Raw genomic sequence first — 19,072 nt, forward strand, 5'->3', positions numbered from 1 at the left:
TCATACCTATCGGTTGAAAAGAGAGGAATTTAAGGAATGGGTTGTGGAATTAATTCAGGAGCTACTAGAGAAGATAGAATTATCTTTTGAAAACATAGCTAAGGAGTGGGATAAAATTAACGTGGAGTTTAAAGCTAGGTTGTAAATAAAAGAAAGGGAGCTATGGTTTAACAGTAGCACAAATTATTTAGAGGGATTGACAAATGTTAAAAGTATTGCAAAATAGGGGAAATGTCTCAGAACAAGTAAAGGAGCAACTGCAGAATGCTAAACAGAAAATTAGGGATTTCTTTGATGATATGCATGAGTTTAGAAAGACTGCTGTTAAGTAACAGTTTTTTTTTTATAGTAATTCTAGAGCATATAAACTTTTAGCGCAACAACTCAGGCAACAGAAAGTGGAAAGGGCAGTCACCAATGTTAAGGCGCCTATAACAAGGAAGATAACAAGAGACCCTGTAGAAGTATTAGAAATATTTTGGAAATTGTATGAAAATTTGTGTAAAGAAGAGAAATATGGAAATCAAGAAAAGGTACAAATGGAAATGTTTATGGAAGAATTAAATATGCCAAAGTTAGACGTAGATGAGGCTCAATTACTAAAAGTTAGGATAGGAAGGTGATATAAAAATGGCTATGTGTAAGCAATCTACAGAAAAGTGCCCAGGAATAGATTGTATTCCTTTGGAAGCTTGGAAGTTAGGAGGGAAAAAAATGATAAAGATCTAAAAGATTTTGTTTAACAGTATTTTAAGAGGAGGAGAAGTACCAGCATCCTGGAAGAAGGAGGTGGTAATGGTAATACCTAAAGTGGGTAAAGATCCATTGGATCCAGCTTCATACAGGCCCTTTTCAATACTAAAGCATGATTATAAAGTGTTAGTTTATAGTGGCTAAAAGAATGGGAAAAATTTATACCAAAATTGATAGATATGGATCAGTGTGGTTTTGTGGAGGGGAGACAAGTATTTGACAATATTAACAGAACATTTATGATCCAGAGGGAAGCAGAATGTAAGGTGGGTCTTGATGCAGAGAAAGCATTTGACAGAATCGTCTGGGACTTCACGAGCAGGGCAATGGAAGCATTTGCTTTCCCTAGTAAAATTATAAGGTTGATTAGAAGAATAGATGAGGGATCAGAGGCATGAATTAAAGTGGGTGGGGTCCTCCGATAATTTCTGCTTGAGTAGAGGAACCAAGCAGGGTTATCCGTTTTCCCCTTTATTGTTTGCATTATATTTAGAACCACTGGCAAAGAAAATAAGGACCTCAGAAATTCAAGGATATAATTGATATGGTAGTCAGGAAAAACTATAAGTGACAGAACCAGAAAGGGACATTACAGTGTTGTGGAGCATTTTAAGACCGTTTCAAATCTTTTTGGGATATAAAATAATCGAAGCTAAAACAAAGACAGTAGCGGTAAATTTAATACCCACACAAGAATTGGTCGAACAATATCCAAATTTATGGGGACATGATAAAATGAAGTATTTAGGAGTATGGATTACAAATGACTGTGTTGTGGCATCTAAGGATATGTGGGAAAAGACTAAACAGAAGATAATGCAAAAATTGCAAAACTGGAAGTTTGTTATATGGTTATGGATGCCAAGATACAAGCCATTAAAATGTTTTTAGTCTCTTTAGTCTTGTACACAGCTCAGGCATACTTTTATCAATTGGAGGAGAAGTTGTAGATAATTAAAAAAAACAGTTGAAAGATTTTATCTGGGAAGGGAAGACAGCAACAGTCAAGTGGGATAAACTGATTCTACCAACCGAACAAGGCAGACTAGGATTACCTAATTTGAGGGGGTATATCAGAGCAACACAGTTAAGGCTCTTTATACATAGCACAAGCAGAAAAGTATAATTCAAAGTGGAAAGGAATGATGCTGACACAGGAAGGAAGCTCAAGAAATGAGGAGATAGAGGGATTTTGGAAGCAGACTCTTAAGGAGAACAACCAAAATCATACAGAGTATTACAATCATAAAATAGCAGGGAGCATTCTAAGAACCAGACCAGCATGAGAATGGAAAATGAGATTTTGCTGATAGGGGTGACTGTGATCAGTGATACAGATAACAGAGAAGAAGAGGCTGGAATTTATCAGAGAAAACTGGCAAAGGAACCAAGGTATTGGGAGCAAATAAATAGAAAGGGAAAGGTAATAGAATGGGAAGAGGCCAAGAATTTATTTGGACTGCAGTTTAGAAACTGCCTTCTCTATCAAGGATTCACATCAGAGTAGAGGCAAAGAGAAAGACATAGGGGGCAGCTAAATAAAACACCAGCACTGGTAGAATTTTTAGTAGAATCTAGAACAGAAATTGCAGTTAAGAAAGGAATAATTAGTAAAGCATATAAAATATTGCATGATAATTATAAGAATCGATCAGAGGAGCTTAGAAAGGATTGGAAATAGAGACTGGATAAGCAATTCACAAATTGACAATGGGGGGATATATGTACATCTCCCAAATATGCAACAAAGTCTAGAAGATTTAGGATCTTTGCCTGGAAGTGTTTACATAGGTATTTTTGTACCCTGAGTAGACCCCAAAGAATTTTTCCTCAAATGGATAGCAAATGTTGGAGGCATGACGGCCAAGAAAGAGGTAGCTGGGAACATATTTTTTGGGAGTGTAATGAGCTGGCAGACTTTAGAGATTCCCTGCAGACTGCTCTGTCAGAGATTGGAAAGACTGGGGAGATAGGTTCATAGGTTCATAGGCTGGTACTGGGCTATCTGCCCGAAGGCATATATTAGCCCAGCCACGTTGTGCAGTATTCACCACCCCTTTAGTAGTTCCCTAGACCCTTGTACTAGCAGCTAGTACCCTTGGCCCCTATCTAGTAGTGCTGTTGGTGTGATCCCTTGTGTGAACTTTCTGTTACCCATCCACTCATCAAGGTTCCTCTTGAAGAGTGATAGTGAGGGGCTCTATCTTATGTAGATCGGGACCCTGTTCCATAGTAAGGGAAGTCTCTGCGAAGGGAATCTATCCCTCCAGCATGTTCTATTCATTGTTGTGTTGAGGTTTATATCCCTAGAGCGTGTAACTCGAGTAGATTTGGTTTTGCTAAGATGGAGCATGTTCAACAATTCTGGGTTGGACATGGCTCTGTACGTTAGACAGAGATCGCCTCTGAGAAAGCGGTATGCAACAGAGAACAGTCTTAGCTTTTTCAATCATGCTGCATAGGGCAACTGTTTGAGGCCAGTAATCCTCTTGGTTAGGTACCTCTGTGATCTCTAGCCAGGTACATTCCAATTGGTGCATTGTACTCAGTAATGGGTCTAATGAGGGAAGAGTAGAGGGGCACCGTTACATCCTTAGATCTTGATGCAAACCCTTTTGTGATCAGATGGGTCACATAGAAGATTTTCTAACCACTTTGGCAACATGGTTATCAAAGTAAAGCTGACTACTTGGGTCCCTAGATCCCTTATTTCTTCTTCAGATTTCAGGGGATTACCTCCTATATTGTAGTTTGCGGGTACTCTGTTTTTTCCAAAGGGGATTACTACGTATTTTTTTGCATTTAGCTTGAGACCATGGCTTTGACACCATGCATCAGTCTCATTTAGGCCCTTCTGGAGGATCTCCATGTCAGCCGGAGACTCTATTATAGCACCCAGTTTGCAGTCGTCCGCAAACTGTCAGCCACAGCCCTTCCATGCTTGCCTGTACTTCTGAGAAGTATATGCCAAACAGGAGGGGCCCCAGGACAAAGCCCTGAGGCACACTACTCATTACTGGTCTGGATTCGGACATAGATCCCACTACTCTTACTTTATGGGATCTGTCTGAGAGCCAGTTTGTGATCCATCTTGTGACGTAAGGGTTTCTGCCCAGGCTGGTGAGCTTATCAATAATACCTGAATGGGGAATGGTGTCAAATGCTTTAGCAAGGTCAAGGTAAGCCGTATGTACCTTCTTTCCCTTATCTATAGCCTGAGTAACTGTCTCAGAGAAATCCACCAGGTTCAGGAGGCATGATCTTCCCTTGACGAAGCCGAACTGTGTGGGGTCTAGCGACTGGAGGGTCCCAATCTCTCCATTTATGAGTTCCATAATGATTTGCTCCATAGCCTTACAGATCAGACTGGTCAGGCTTATTGGTCGGTAGTTCCCAGGAACAGTTGTGGCCCCACCCTTGTGTAGCAGGACCACCGTTGCAGTGCGCCATTCTATGGACACATATCCTGTGGAGAGGCTGAGACTGAAAAGGGTATTAAGATGTGAGGTTAATTCCTTTTGGAGCTCGCGTATGACACAGCCTCTCAAAAAGCCTGACAAAAAGATGATTTTTTTTTTTTGAATTATGCTACAGAATCAGAATTGCCTAGACATAGTAAAGCCTTGTTGAGTCTAATTATGGTGGCTGCCAAAAAAGCATTTACTAGAAAATGGAAATGAATGTGTAGACCAGCTTTACTAGAAGTAGTGAATATAGTAACAGAGATAAAACAACTGGAATTGGATATTTAGAAAAGGGAAGGAGCAAACTGCATAGGAAAAAATGGCAATTGTGAGAATATATGCAGAGCAGGAACGAGGTTTAAGAAGCAGGATTGGAATGGCCATATAATGCTTAACTGACAATGACTGGATGGTTTATAAGTGATGTATGTTTGCAACTACAGTTGTTTCAATGGTGTCTGTGATGTAAACTGCAACTAAAATGGTATAATTTTGTATGTTTTTCATTTATACAAATGTAAGATTGCTTTTGTCATATTTGAAAATTTAATAAAGATGTTTGGAAAAAGAAAGAAAACAATCTCTTACTTTTCCTCAGGAAACACACAGTTCAGAGCATTTTTCTCAGAAGGTTTCAGCAACTGTAGTAGAAATGTAATATAAAGCAGACATTATTATTCACTTTCTGTACCTCCTAATTCATTAATTCCTGTACATTGATAATGTATTGCTTTCAACCTCTGTGAATGGATGGTCCATTTCCTTGAATGTGATTACCCCCTTTGTGAGTCTTCCACATCTCCATGAATGATGCAGATTAATCTCTAATTCCCTTCATGTGGCACTGCTGCAACCACAAAAGGTGTTAACCACTACAAATTACAGGAATTCCCTTGCATGCACTTCTGTGGTATCTTGCTGTTCCACTCTCCATGAAGTTCCCCATAAACTCAGTTCTATGCAGGAGTAGTATGTACACACTAGATAAACCCCTCCATGGAGTGTGGTTTAGAGTCTTTGAACAAACAATCAGAAGGCTTCATGGTGAGAGAATGCATACTGGTTATTGGTTGTCACAGACAATAGTAATACAGAAACATACAGTAGTCAGATACTGCTTGGCTTGCTGTCTATACCCAATTGTGTGTCATCTATAAAGTCCACAGACCCTTATTATCCTCTAATTCTTCTTATTGCTGGTGTTTCCTCTGCAGAGACATAATTTATGGCCAGCTCCATAAGTGACAGCAGTCCTCTTTTCTATGTATATTAAATGGTCTGAAGCATAATCCTCCTAAATGTAGCCAGAGATCACTTCAGATTTTCGGTTGAAAGTACTTAATTTGCTTTGCATGCCATTGACTGTATCAGTCCATGCACTTAGTAGAATTGTTGATGCATTGGACTGCATTTTGCAAATCATTTGGCAGTGAACACTTTTCTGGATTGCCTAAATATCCTTTTAAGCACAAATTGCTGCTCATCATGTTCTGGAATAAACTAAAATATAGAGAAAGCATGCAAGTAGTTTAACTCCAGCAATAACTTGCTTTAGTCTCAGAAATGAACGAAGTTAAATCATTATGATGGACAGAGTGCTGGAGGGACCGGAACAGGGATGGAGGATGGTAATGAATACGTGACACTGGCTCACCCACCCTGGTGTGGGGTAGGGGGAGGCTGCCTAGCCGCTCTGCAATAACAGCATTAAGAGTCAGGTAAGCTGCACTTTGCAAGCAATGTAACTCCTTGTCAGTAGGCTGTGCGTTTTCAGACGCATGCGTGTACCTCCCATAAGCAACAGTTGTGGAGCTCACAAGGCTGCTGTGGGGTTGAAGGGGTGGAGCACACTCCTTGCCAGTAGTATGGTGCTACAGCAGCATCCTCGTTGTCTTCATTGACCAGATTGTGGGTCAGGTTGAGCCTGAAAGAGATAACTAATACACTTAGGAAGACGCCATGAATGAGGAGAGGAGCTGATGGGTGCTAATGTTCTCCTGTGTGGAGTGGTGGCAAAAGAAATATCACTATGATAAGGAGGGTAAGAAGAGCTAAAGCTAGTTTTAACCACCTGCAGGTAGCATCTCTTGTACACCCTATTATGTCATTTGAAAAAGAAAATAGAAGAACCTAATAGTGAATCCATTGCTGCTTCTCAATCTTTATTTATTTATATTTGTTTACTAGAGCAGTGCACTCATCAATATTTATTAATTTCAGGCTCAGTCAGGTTAAATGCAAAACATTTTGCAAACAAAAAATACAGAAATGTAAGGAATAGTAGAGTTGTTCAGACTAATCACATCGAAAAAGGTGTATGTATGCATTCTAGTGAAGAAGCACAGTGCAGTGTACAGTCAAGCAATGTATAATGTACAATATATACAGTAGTTTCTGCGGTAGGGTTGTCGCCTCTCAGTAAGACGCTGTCTGGTTCGATTCTCAGCTAGAGTGTCTTCTGCGTGCAGACATGTGTGAATGGGAGTACCTTCATTGAAGGTTGTGCATCAGGGCTGGTAACTCGGCACATAAAAGTCAACTACCAATCATTAGTGGACCGGAGTTCCGCTGTGGCGACCCCTAACCAGGAAAAGCCAAAAGACACAACAATAACATATACAGTAGTTTCTAAAATGGTTCACTATTCAGTAAATCTTTAGAGGGAAAACTTGGAAAGGATATATGTTCTGTGTTGAAGCAAGAGCATTTTGCTTGGATGCAGAAATGCTTTTTGAGTTGCATTCTGAATTTGGAATAAGTGTTGATTTCCATTACCTCAATGGGGAGAGCTTGCCAAAGAGCAGGTGCCTAAGAGGAGAAAGCAAGTGCAGTGCTGTGGAGTTTAGTTCTAGGTGTAATGCGAGTTGGTGCGGCTTGTGAGAAGTGTTTCAGGTTGTGTGAGGAGGTTTCTTCATGTGTGGAGTTGGAGTAGCTTGTAGCTGAGATCCTAAAAGTCGACTAGATCTTTGTTTTATGGGTGGCAATTTTGCTTTTTCTAGGGTAATACATTGATGCTCACAAAGAGACAAGTTTGTAAATAATCAACAGATACTGTTAGATATACTTTTGAGTGTGGCAATCTTTTTCTTGGAGGCAGAAGCAAAAATTGGAAACTCGTATTCAAGTTGAGAAAGGAAAACTCCTTTGCCAATATCTGCTGTAGTTGGTTGGGATAGAAAAGGGGCGATATTTTTTGCCCAGATGATGGGGGAGTTTACTCTGGCTCTCACTTTGTCTGTGTGAAAGTAGAAGTTTATTGACTGATCAAGTCATAATCCTAGGTATTTGATGGTGGCAGTTGACTTGGTCGAATGACTGTGTAAGTCAAAGATAGAGTCTGGTGCTTTGTAAATTTTCTGTGGCATCCCAGAAAACATAGTGTTGGCATTGGTGGGGTTGGGAAGTACTTTATGGTTTGAGTCATTGGTGGAGTTGGTTTTGGATGTTGGTATGCTAGTGATCTGATTAACAAATGACAATGGCATCAGCAGAGAGGATAGGTGGGAGATGCAGAGGTCACAGGGAAGTTTAATGATATTGGAAAAGAGAAGGGGGCACAAATGGATCCTTGTGGTACACCTTTGGTAATAGGCACAAATTCTGATTGGGAGGATCATATTTTAACTTTGAAGTGTCTGTCAGTGTGAGAGTGTTTTAGATCCAAGGCCCAATGCCTTGACTGATATGAATTTCAATTAGTTTGTTTTGGAGAAGATAGTTATAGCTTGACTGAATAACTGTTTGGGGCAAAGCTCTTAAAGACCAAATAAATTATTTCAGAGAATTAATGCTAATCTTGTAAGGATGTCATTTTAGTTACAGAAGGCCCACCTGCTATAAAGGACTTAATCCTTTATTTACCTTCTCTTGTAAGTGGCTATAAGGTATAAAAGTTGCTGAAGGAAATAGAGGTGGAAATATTTATTTATTGTCATTTGTTAACTGGGTTGGTCCAACTGAGCCAAAAGCCCATTTTCAGTGGAGACCAGAGGAGAAAAGCTCCAATTACATATCGAAGACAACCAGAAGAGAAATAAGCAATAGCAAATGCATAGTTAAAATATCAAATTTACATAGGACTTTGATTACTATAGGAATAATGACAATAGACATACATGAAAGAGAGAAATATTAAAAAGAACATAATTAATTGAATACACTAGTAGTTGATGTATTTCTTAAATAGGAGTATTTACAAAAGCAGATTGTTGTATATTGGAAAATAAAGTTTTGGAAGAGTAAGAATAGCAGAAAGCAGGTAGAAAAAGAGATAGAGAAGCTGAATCAATCAGAAATGGAATAAAGGATGAAAACAGTCAGAAGTCAGGCTGGTGGTTGACAATGTTGTTGAGAAAATAATGTTTGAGTTCTTGTTTGAACTTAAGTTTATGTGGGATGCTTCTTATTTTCAGAGGAGTGAATTCCAGATGTGAGCTACAGAGTACTTAAACAGTGATCTACCGATATTTTTGATGGCTTATAGATGCTAATAAGGTTTTTGTCAGATGTGCGAAGTTGACAGAGAGGGGTTTATAGTGGGAAATGATGTTAGAGATGCAGGGACAGGAAGTAGGATTATATAGAACTGAGTGCGTGATGTGCAATTGAGAAAGAGACAATTATTTAGGGAATTCAGGCCATTGTAATGATTTAAGGGCAAGGCAGTGGTGAGATTTACTAGATGGATTGGAGGCAAATCTGGCTACTTTATTGTATGTTTGCTCTAGTTTGGACAGAAGTGAAGATTGTAGGTTGGTGAAAACTGGAGCAGCATACAGAAGACAGGGTAATAGGAGAGACAGGGCTAGGGAAGGTTTGGAGGAAGAAGGGAGTAGTTTGTGATTCCAATAATGGAGACCAAGTTTCTGGTGGGTTTTTAATGGAACAATGGATGTGCATGTCAAATTTTAGTTCATCATCAATTATAATGTCTAGTAATTTTGTATGAGGTTTGGGTCTGATAATGGTATTGTTATGGGAGATAACAGAGAAAGTGGATTTGTGAGGTGCCAGTCTTTTGGGGAGAAAAAATAAAAAAATTGTCTTTTTAAGGTTTAGAATCAGTTTATTGTTGGTGAGCCAGGTTTCAATGGATGTGGAAGTGTCCTGGGTAAGGGCAAGGAGTTCTGGGATACTATGGGCAGTGGTAATAAGGGTGGAGTCATCTGCATATTGTAAGAGAGTTTAGAGGTTGGAGGCAGAAGATAGATTGTTGGTAAATGTATTAAACAGAAGAAGTCCTAATATTGAGCCTTGGGGTTCACCTGTGTTGACAGGAAGGAATGAGGAGGTGACAGTTTTCTAGCATTTGGATTGTTTTCTGTTAGCTAAGTAGTTGGAAAACCAGCATATAGATGGGGTAGAGAGATGAAGGTCATGTAGTTTATTGATTAGTTTAGAGTGAGAAACAGTATCAAAAGCTTTGGAGAGGTCCAGGAAAAGACAGGAATCTAATAGGTTGTTGTCAAGGGCTTCTGATACTGTTTGGGTTAATGAGAGCAGAGCTGTAGAAGTATTATGGTGAGGTCTGATGCTTTGTTGGCTGGGATTAAAAAGGTAATTAGCAAGTAGATGTATCAGTTGTTGGGAGTGGATGCGCATTTCAAGAATTTTGGAAAGTAGGGATAGTATAGCAATAGGACGATAGTTGCAGGGGTCAGTGGAGTTACCTCCTTTGTGCAGAGGGATTGTGAAAAAGGATTTCCACAAGTCTGGAATGAGAGATGGAATGATTAATAAGGATAGAGACAGGGAAAGCAATAGCACTGGCAGCAATTTTAAGGAAGCATGAAGGTAAATTGTCAACAGGAGGAGAGCAGGATTTGAGTTTAGTTAGTTGTGATTTGATAAAGTGAGTGGGGAACTGGATGAAGAGAAGATGTGTTACAGGAAGGAGGGCTGGGCTGAGAGGCTAGAGAGGTAGCAGATGAGCTGTTTGGTGGTAGTTTTTGGATAGTTTCAATAAAGTAACTGTTTAACAGAGCAGCATTTTCTGAGCAGTATTAAGAGGGAATAGGTTGGGGATAGGAGGATTACCTGGGTGAAGGATTTTGTTAATGCTAGACCAAAACTTTTGGGGATTGTTATGTAGGCTGGTTTGGACATGTGCTGAGGAAGGATGCAGAGTATATTGGGAAAAAGATGCTAAGGATGAAGCTGCCAGGTAACAGGAAAAGAGGAAGGCCTAAGATAAGGTTTATGGATGTGGTGAGAGAGGACATTCAGGTGGTTGGTGTGACAGAGAAAGATGCAGAGGAAAGGAAGAAATGGAAACAGTTGATCTGCTGTGGCGACCCCTCACAGGAGCAGCCTAAAGAAGAAGATGATATATAGGCTACTTTGATAGGAATCAAAAAAAGTTTTTTGTCTCTAATAACAAGTTTTTTACACTTGTTCTTAAGTTTTTTGTAGTGTTTGATTAAGGGGGGAGTTTTATTTCTGGCCCAGATTTTCCAAGCAGCATCCCTCTGATGCATGATGGAGTGTGTCTGCTTGGCTAGCCAGAGGGGCATGTTTAGCTTTTACCCTGATTATCCTGGAAGGTGCCATAGAGTTTAGTACATCTAGAAATAGAGTATTGAAATATGTTACAGCATCAAGGGGGAGTTTATTAAGGAAGGACAAGTTAATGTTGGATAAAGTAGAGATGAAATAGTCAGGGTTGAAGTTAGTCAGGTCACAGCATTCTCTGTAAAGGTTTTCATTGGGAAGGTGTTGGGAGTATCTATGAATACAGATAGGGGAATGGTCACTTAGGGAATTTGGGAGAATGCCAGGGTTATGGTAAAGATGAGGGTCTGAAGAAAGGATCCAGTCTATTATAGATCCTGAAGTAGAGTTACTATTGTACCTAGTGGGAGAAGATACGAGTTGGTGGAAACCATAGAAGATTAAGACTATGGGTAGGAGATAGGGAAGAGAGGGTTGCCCAGTCTGTGTTTACATCACCAAGTATGATAGTTTCGTAGGTAACATTCAGGATAACCCAAGAGAGAATGTTATCGAGGATAGGGGCATTGTCCCCTGGAGGAATGTAAATGAATACAATGGCAAATTTCTTACAGGTATTGAGGTGGCAGTTTACTATTAGAATTTCTGCAGGAGTGAAGCTAGGTATGAAAAGTGAGAGTGGAGAGAGAGTACGCTGGTCAGAGTAGAGGATAGCAACACCTCCTCCTTTTTTATTTGTTCTGTCTGCCCAGATGTTATAGCCTGGGGGGAAGGATTTCTGAGTTTGCAATATGAGGTTTTAACCAAGTTTCAGAGAGGGTTAGGATGTGGGGGAATAGAGGTCATTTCATGAATGCAGGTCTGTAGTTTGATTAACAATGCTTTGGTTGTTGATTGAAAAGATAGGGGTTTAGAAGATGGACTGTGGTTGTGGGGAACTGTTAAGGAGGTTATGGAGGGAGGGTGCATGCTTGAGAGGGGTGGTGATGGGTGGTCCAGGGTTAGGGTAGATGTCATCATCCAGGAATAGTGAGTCAAACAAATCAAGCAGTATGGAGAGTAGTACAATTGTACATGGATTTACAGTCTTTATACTTGTGGGTAGAGTGTTGCTATGATATACCTTAATGGAAAAGTGGGAGGTAGGGGAGAATATAAATAGGTGAGGTGAGATATTGTGTGGGGGGGTAGTTATGTGGGGGAATATTATTAGAGAGAGGTGAAGATGATATATATTGCACAGGAATGTGATAGGAAGTAGCTAGTGTTAGTAGGAGGAGAAAGGGGGATAAGAAGGTGATGAGGTGACATGGTACGGTAGAGTAGGCTGAGTATATGTAAGGGCAGTTAAGTGTAGAAGGTATAATGAGTAAGATGAGAGACTGATTGATAAGGGGGCTTGCTCAGATGTTATTAGGATGAGGGAGTAGAAAAGGTGGGAGGGGTTGAGGATAGATGAAGATGTAGTGATGAAAATGTATTGGTGGCAGGGAAGTAGTTTAATAGATAGGGTTTGGGGGATTGGATAGTAGACAAGGCGAAGGAGAAATAGAGAAGTATAAAGGAAATGAAATTGGGGGTGGGTGGGAATGGAGGTAGGGTAGGGGAGCGGAGTGAGCCTGAGTGTAGCGAGTTGACCCAGCAAGGAGAATGTTGAGGAGAATGAAAAACAAAACAATCAGTAAGGTAAGTTGAGTATGTAGGTGACACAGGGGATTCTATAGCTAGCTGATAAGAAATGTATGTCAATACATATGAGAGGGAAACTTTATTTGTATTTCTCTGGTCATTTGTTTTCTTCTTACCCTTTTAACTTGTGAACTGGAGTCAATCCTGATGTCAAGTACTGTGCCAAATAAAAGTTATAGTTGGGGGGAGGAAAGGACTGATATACAAGCCAACCCGTTTGGAATAATTTAAAAAGCACATTCATGAAAATATAGCCCCTTGGATGGGCATTTTGCACATGAGCATTTTTGCCTGACTGTGAATGCCAACTACAAACCTGTTCCAAACCTGAGAAGCAGACCCCTGATAGAAGATATGGTCCCTAACCTTTGGAAGCAAGCCTTTATCTTCTGTTTACACAAGCAAGGAGACAAATGTGTCAGAAACTTTAGCTTGTACCCAAAATTCATCTATTTATAACTCTTCAAATACCTGAAACTTTTAGCCCGAGCATTGACATCTGATAGGTTATACAGGTACTGTGCCAATGAGGTGACCTTAAATCTGACTCTAAATTAGTGAAAAATATGGAAGGCATGAGTACTGTACCATTCTTGTACCTGTCCAAGGTACTTAATCTGCGTGGTCATCACCTTCTACAGAAGTAAGCCTATATGACAGTACTGGCCTGAACTGGTGAGAAACTAAGGAACAGAGGATCAGTAGTATACTGTGCCATGGTTGTACTCCAACCTTGAGTTATCAGACTGAGTGATATGCAAAGCTTTGTGCTTTGACCTCCTTTGTGCAGCATGTTTGTGGATGATATGTGGAAAACATGTCACAATGTAACTTTGGCACAGTGTGCAGGCAGCTCTGCAGTTCTGTATGCTGGGCTGTCTGCTGAGATCATGGAACAAAACAACAGCATGTGTTTACACATCGTTCATATCAAAACATAATCCTAAATCCTTATAAAACACTAAGCTGGTGGTTTCTGAAAACACTGCAGTGCCTGAAGAGAGATCAGAATTAATTTCCTTCAAAGCCAAATAGAATACATCGATTAATACTGGCCACAGAATTAATGTAGTAAAAAAATTGAAATGCAGAATTGATCTCTTATCTCTCAGCACTACCTGATACATGATGTCATGCAATAATTTCCGGGCTTCTCTTGGTACTACTCTGTGCTCACATACCTCCTTCAAACTCCTGTGAGTATTTTGTAAACCAAATATCATACCATTTCCTTCCATTATCACTGCAAACCATTCCGTCTGCCGTATGCATAGATCCATGAACTGCTATTAAGTATTCCACAGGTTTCAGCATATACAGCTACTTATGCTTTTCATGTAGTCCATAGTAATTTTGTAGGCAGTTTATTCGTATGCATAGTAGGCACACCCTAGTAGGCAGGGTAGGTCTTTAAGCAGAAACCTTGAAGTCAGGAAACTGAGTGACTTGTGCTGTGATTAAGCATTCAGGATGGCTGTTCCTAATTCCTAAAATGCCACTCTCCTTTCACAAAGTATTAAGCAGCAAGTGACGGGTATCATGTGAGTACATGTCATGTTATACTTTCTACGTAAACTAACTGTTAATGAAGCATTTTTCCTTGTACATGGTTTTAAATTGTGCTAACCATATGTAATTCTTTAACGTCTCTGTTGCATCATGGTGATTTACTGTATCTGCACTTAATAGGTACTGTAAATGAGATTGTGTTTCTTATAGAACTTGCATGCTTACTAATTTACTTGAGCATATTATTTGTCCATCTGTTACATAATTATCATTGCAGTGAATCAGTTTTTAAAAATTAATTTGATATTGCCTACCTGTAATAGTATCCTTTCTCTCTCTCTCTCCTGATCCAGTTCTTTAAAAGGGTGTTTGGCTAAGTTGGTCTTCACCTAGTTTTATGTAGGACTCCATAAGCAGGAGAAATATGTGGGTGTGGGAGTAGTCTATCAAGGAATGTATGCATTCTAATAAGGGGTGCAAATGAGTGGGAACACTTATTGACATTTCTTGGCCAGACATTAAAGACAGTTATGCAACTGCTGACCATGAACCATGCATGACATTCCACCAAGCTTCCTGCTCTAACTCTTCATTACCAGCCATAAAGACAGAGGCTGTTCTTGGGAGTTGTAATTTCTGCCCACCTCACTGGGCGAAAGGCTAAGCAGGATGAAGGATTGGGAATGAAAGGATCATTACATAAACTGGAATGGCTGTATGTTCAAGTTTGGAAAAATGCAAAAAAACCCTATGTACACACCACACATGAAAAAAATAAAATCATTGTTAATGGAAATATTGAAGCACTTCCATTGTGGCTGTCCTAATTGTGTGGATTGATTTTCTTTTGGTGAAGTTTCCTTTCTCCAGCATTTGCATTTTTTTCTCTTGAACATTGGAATTAAAAGTTCGTTGACAAGTCATTTAAATCTTAAAATAGTGTTAAATGTATTAACATAACAATTATTGCTATTTTTCTAGTTTGTGTATTTGTTGAATACGTAATAGAAGACAGTGAGGCATATGAAATGTAGTTGTATAACTAATGTTACCTTTGTTTTATGTATGTTTTTCTTTTAATGTAAACTGGGATATTCCAAAAGGGTAAAGAAGAAGTTTCATCAGAGGGTCAAAGAGGCAAGCTGTACATAAACGTAGTATACAGTGTGACCTACAACACACAGATACAGTGACAGTAGTACTGACAGCTTAATGATCATGTTACAGTAAACAAAGTGGTAAATTATTTTGTTGCACAGTGATGCAGCAAGCAAATGTGTTACTTCATAGCAAAACCATCTTCAGTTTGGTTGTTGGCTGGAGTGCTTTCTTTGCCAAGACTGCATTGCTTCTCTCTGATCATATGGACTTGCTCTGACAAACAGTAGGTGAATTGGTGACTCTAAATTATCTGTAAGTGTGTGTGTGTGTGTGTGTGTGTGTGTGTGTGTGTGTGTGTGTGTGTGTGTGTGTACGCACATGTGCAGTATATGTGCGGTATGGAAGAAAAGCCTGTTAATCTACTTCCATTCCTTGCTTGGTCAGTAAACTCTGTAGATGGTGAGGGCTGTTCATAGGTTTGCTGTACAGTGGGATACATTATGACAGTACTGGTTGAATGGATGTTGTAAAGTATCTAATTTACACATCATCAAGCAATAGATATATATTGGCAGTATTTAATTAGGCATGACAGTATGGCATATGAACATAAAGTTTTGAGCTCATCTTAGAAATCAGAGTTTGATTATTTCAATCTGAACTTGCATACTGTACAAAAGTGAGCGTGTTATTTAACCATACACGTACTCCCAGGTCACACCTGAGAAAATTTAGTTGTGTATCATGAGCTTAAAAGGCTGAATAATTAATGCTAAATTATGATCACTTCTGTGTCTCTGCTCGAAAGTGGCACAGGAATATAACTTTCTTGGGTGGCATAAGCCAGGGAATCTCGTTGGTTAAGATTACTTAGGCCCTCAGGCCGATAGCCTAGTACCTACCTATGAACCTAAATGTTCAGACTGGATAAGGATCTTTTCTGTACTAGGGCCTACTAGAAAGAGGATACAAATGTCAGTTATGCTTCCGACATCTGTGTTTAGATTTAGGTTACCATCTCTGTATTGTATGACAGCTTTCATATCTGTAATCCATTCTCCATGTATCTTTCCTTATGAAATGAAACCCCTTTTTCAGTGTATTGTACTTGTAACCATTTGTTGAACTGAAAAGATATTCTGAATTTTCTCATTCTTTTTTTCCCCCGCTTTTCTGGGGGGGGGGGTTGCTATAAAAGCCATATACACAATATCGTATCATCTTGGAATTGCCAGATGAAGTCCTGTCTAGTCTTCCAATGACAAGCTAACATAAAATGGAATAGGTTGTGCAGAACTTTAAGGTAACTGGTAATTTGGGCACTAAAGATGGATTTTGCCATACTTTTTCCTCTGGGCAGACTCTTTTTATCTTTGGACTTTACAATGACAGAGAATAATTTATTCTCATCTGACAGCCAACAAGTTATTTTCTGTTCTCCAAAACATCAGTGGAACCCTTTTTCCCCTGAGAGGGAAAATGATCACTGAAATATTGTGTCATTCTCTCCACAGCCAGCAGTACCGCTTTACAGGTCTGCCTTGCAATTGTGCCAAATTCGTCACAGTGAGAATGCTAAGAACTCTCTCACCCCCCCCCCCTTTCACCAGTCCTGGGGTGATGACTTATTTGTCTGCTATAAGGAGAAACCATTCTTACACTCAGGGTGACTTGTACCAGGGTACACCCAGTTTCCTAAAAGTAGGTTACCATTCCCCATGAAGGCATTGATAACCTTTGTATTGGTGACACAATTTCTTTCTCCTGAGGATGAGAAAGCGTAACTTGAATTAATGAAAATCATAGTAAAAATAGTGCTATTATGTTATTGATGTTTGTTTTATTTTATATTTTTTTATTCATTTCCAGGGAGCAAAAGGCAGTGTTGGTCCACCTGGTCCATTTGGGATGACTGTAAGTAATTCTTTTATTCTCACCCTTGTCATGTTTGATAAAATGCACTGTTAAAATTTAAATTGTCTGTACTTTGACTTCTGACCATTACTGTTTTGTTATTATTTCAGTTTATGTTTAATGTTATCAGTATTTTTCAATTAAGAGAGTTTACAAGTCTGGCAGGTGATTTATGGGTGTTCTAGGGTCAAAAACAAGCATTATCATGTTTTAAGGTTAACACAGCTTCAACTGTATGGGAAGTGTTTTATACTCACAGGGCATTGCTGTTCGTTATTACCTTAAACACATAGAATGTAAAAACCTTGACAGTCAAGGTACATTTAATAAATATTGAATATGTCCTCCTGTGTGTTCCCTGAAGTAAGCATTTCGTTGTAATGTATAGGATAACATATGACAAAGTACACAGTAATGAAATGATTCATGGAGGTATATTGTATATGAGGTTTCAGTTAAGTGCTGCAGTCTTTCAGGAAGTATAGATTAATTACTGACTTGACAAATTGATCCATTATACCCCCATCTGTTGAGTTGTGTGTTTATTTTTTGAAACACCTGTAATTTAAGTGATGATATTGTAGGATGTTTTATCCTACAGCTATGCATCTACTAGAGTAGACGTAACAGAATCCTAGACTTGCTCTTGTTGCTCTGGGCCTAATGTTTTGTTGCTCCTTAGTAAGTAATACCAGATTCCAGAAGTTTATGCACCAGTCTAAACTGACATATTTGTGGCAGTTTCCACAGGTGTTACAAATTCAACAGCACCAAACATCAGTTGAGGTAGCAGACTTTTAAGATTGTTATGAGGCTGTGTTTGTATGTGCGCATGCACACGCGCGCGCATTTCTATTAGTTGCTTTGTTTGTTTTTTAACCACAAATGAACATTTTCTCAACAGAGTTGTCCAGTGCAAGTTGTTACTGACATCTCTAGCACTTAGCTTTTTACAGAACTTAGGTACGTGTAATTTATTTGTGATTCCCATATATGGCTGCATTATAATGCAGATATAACAGAAATTCATAGGTTCATGAGTAAGTACTGGGCAGCTAGCTTAGCACATACCCATAAGTTCATAGGTAAATACTAGATAATCTACTTTGCAGGTCATTTTAATCCTAGCTAGTTTCCCTTTTGGTCCTCAAATTAACCTATCCCATTTGGTGTTCGATTGGCTTTACCTAACCCATGGTCAATAATCATCTTTATTTATTTATTTATTTTATTTTACATTTGTTGACCGGGATAGTCCAACTGGATATATGTCCGTTTTCAGTAGAGGCCCGGGGAGAAAAGCTCCATCAGTTGTACACTTTTACAAAAAGGCATAAATGGTTACATGAGAAACATAGCAAGTGAAACAGTTAATATAAACAGATAAAAAAATAAATTGGCATAAAAGATTACATGACATCATAGCAAGTTAACCAGATAATATAAAAAAGATAAATTTTTTTTTTTTTTTTTTTTTTTTTTTTTTAAGTTAACAAGGGTGACACTGCTAGATGTTACTGCAGTTGCATCCTAAGGAACCCTCTAGGCATATCTCCCTGCCTGCACATTAGATCCCCATGCCTACCACCTTTTATCCCTCCTTGAGTTGAGCCTCTTATATGCAGCATTCCTAGCCTACAAAAGGGATGGCAGGGACTACCAACAAAACCACGCAACCATGTGATGGGCACACCCATCCCTCCCCTGCTGGCTCCATCAGCTGTCTGAGCAGTCAGTCGAACCTTGGTCAACTGGACTGAGTGGCAGGAGTACTTGAGGTTCCTTTTTGCTTTCAGAAGCCAATCTGTGTGATTGACAAAAACAGTTAATTTATTGTGCTCCTTATCTACAATGTTTAGTTCTTGGAGTTAAGTTGTAGAGGGATTTAGGAGACAGTCCCCCATGTCAGGAAGGAGATGGAGAGAATTTGTCTCCCTGAAAAAACACTTATTTTATGGGTTTTGATGCATCTGTAACTGATGTATGTTTTTTATGTATCAATTTCCAGTGAATTAATCAGTTGATAGCGTACCAGATACTCCAAGATCAATAGTGAAGAGGCAGAATAGACATTAGTATACAGTTTAGACAGCGGAGCTATAGAATTCCATAAAAGCAATCACACAGTGTAAGAAATTTGGTTTTAAAACTGAAGAAAGATTCTATAATTGGATTTTAAGCTGCAAAAAAGA

The 19,072-nt window shown here is 39.1% G+C and overlaps 1 protein-coding gene across 1 annotated transcript in view; it reads left to right on the forward strand.

The window, feature by feature from the left end:
• The window catches only part of LOC122790647 (collagen alpha-1(IX) chain-like), a 530,662-nt gene that overhangs the window by 352,894 nt on the left and 158,696 nt on the right, over positions 1 to 19,072 (forward strand). The window contains exon 8 of the mRNA XM_044058171.1: positions 16,836 to 16,880. Within this exon, the coding sequence (XP_043914106.1) occupies positions 16,836 to 16,880 (45 nt within the window). The remainder of the gene's footprint in view (positions 1 to 16,835; positions 16,881 to 19,072) is intronic.

Source organism: Protopterus annectens, chromosome 16.part0, assembly GCF_019279795.1.
Source record: "Protopterus annectens isolate FY-2018-M chromosome 16.part0, PAN1.0, whole genome shotgun sequence".
Classification (NCBI taxonomy): Eukaryota; Metazoa; Chordata; order Ceratodontiformes; family Protopteridae; genus Protopterus; species Protopterus annectens.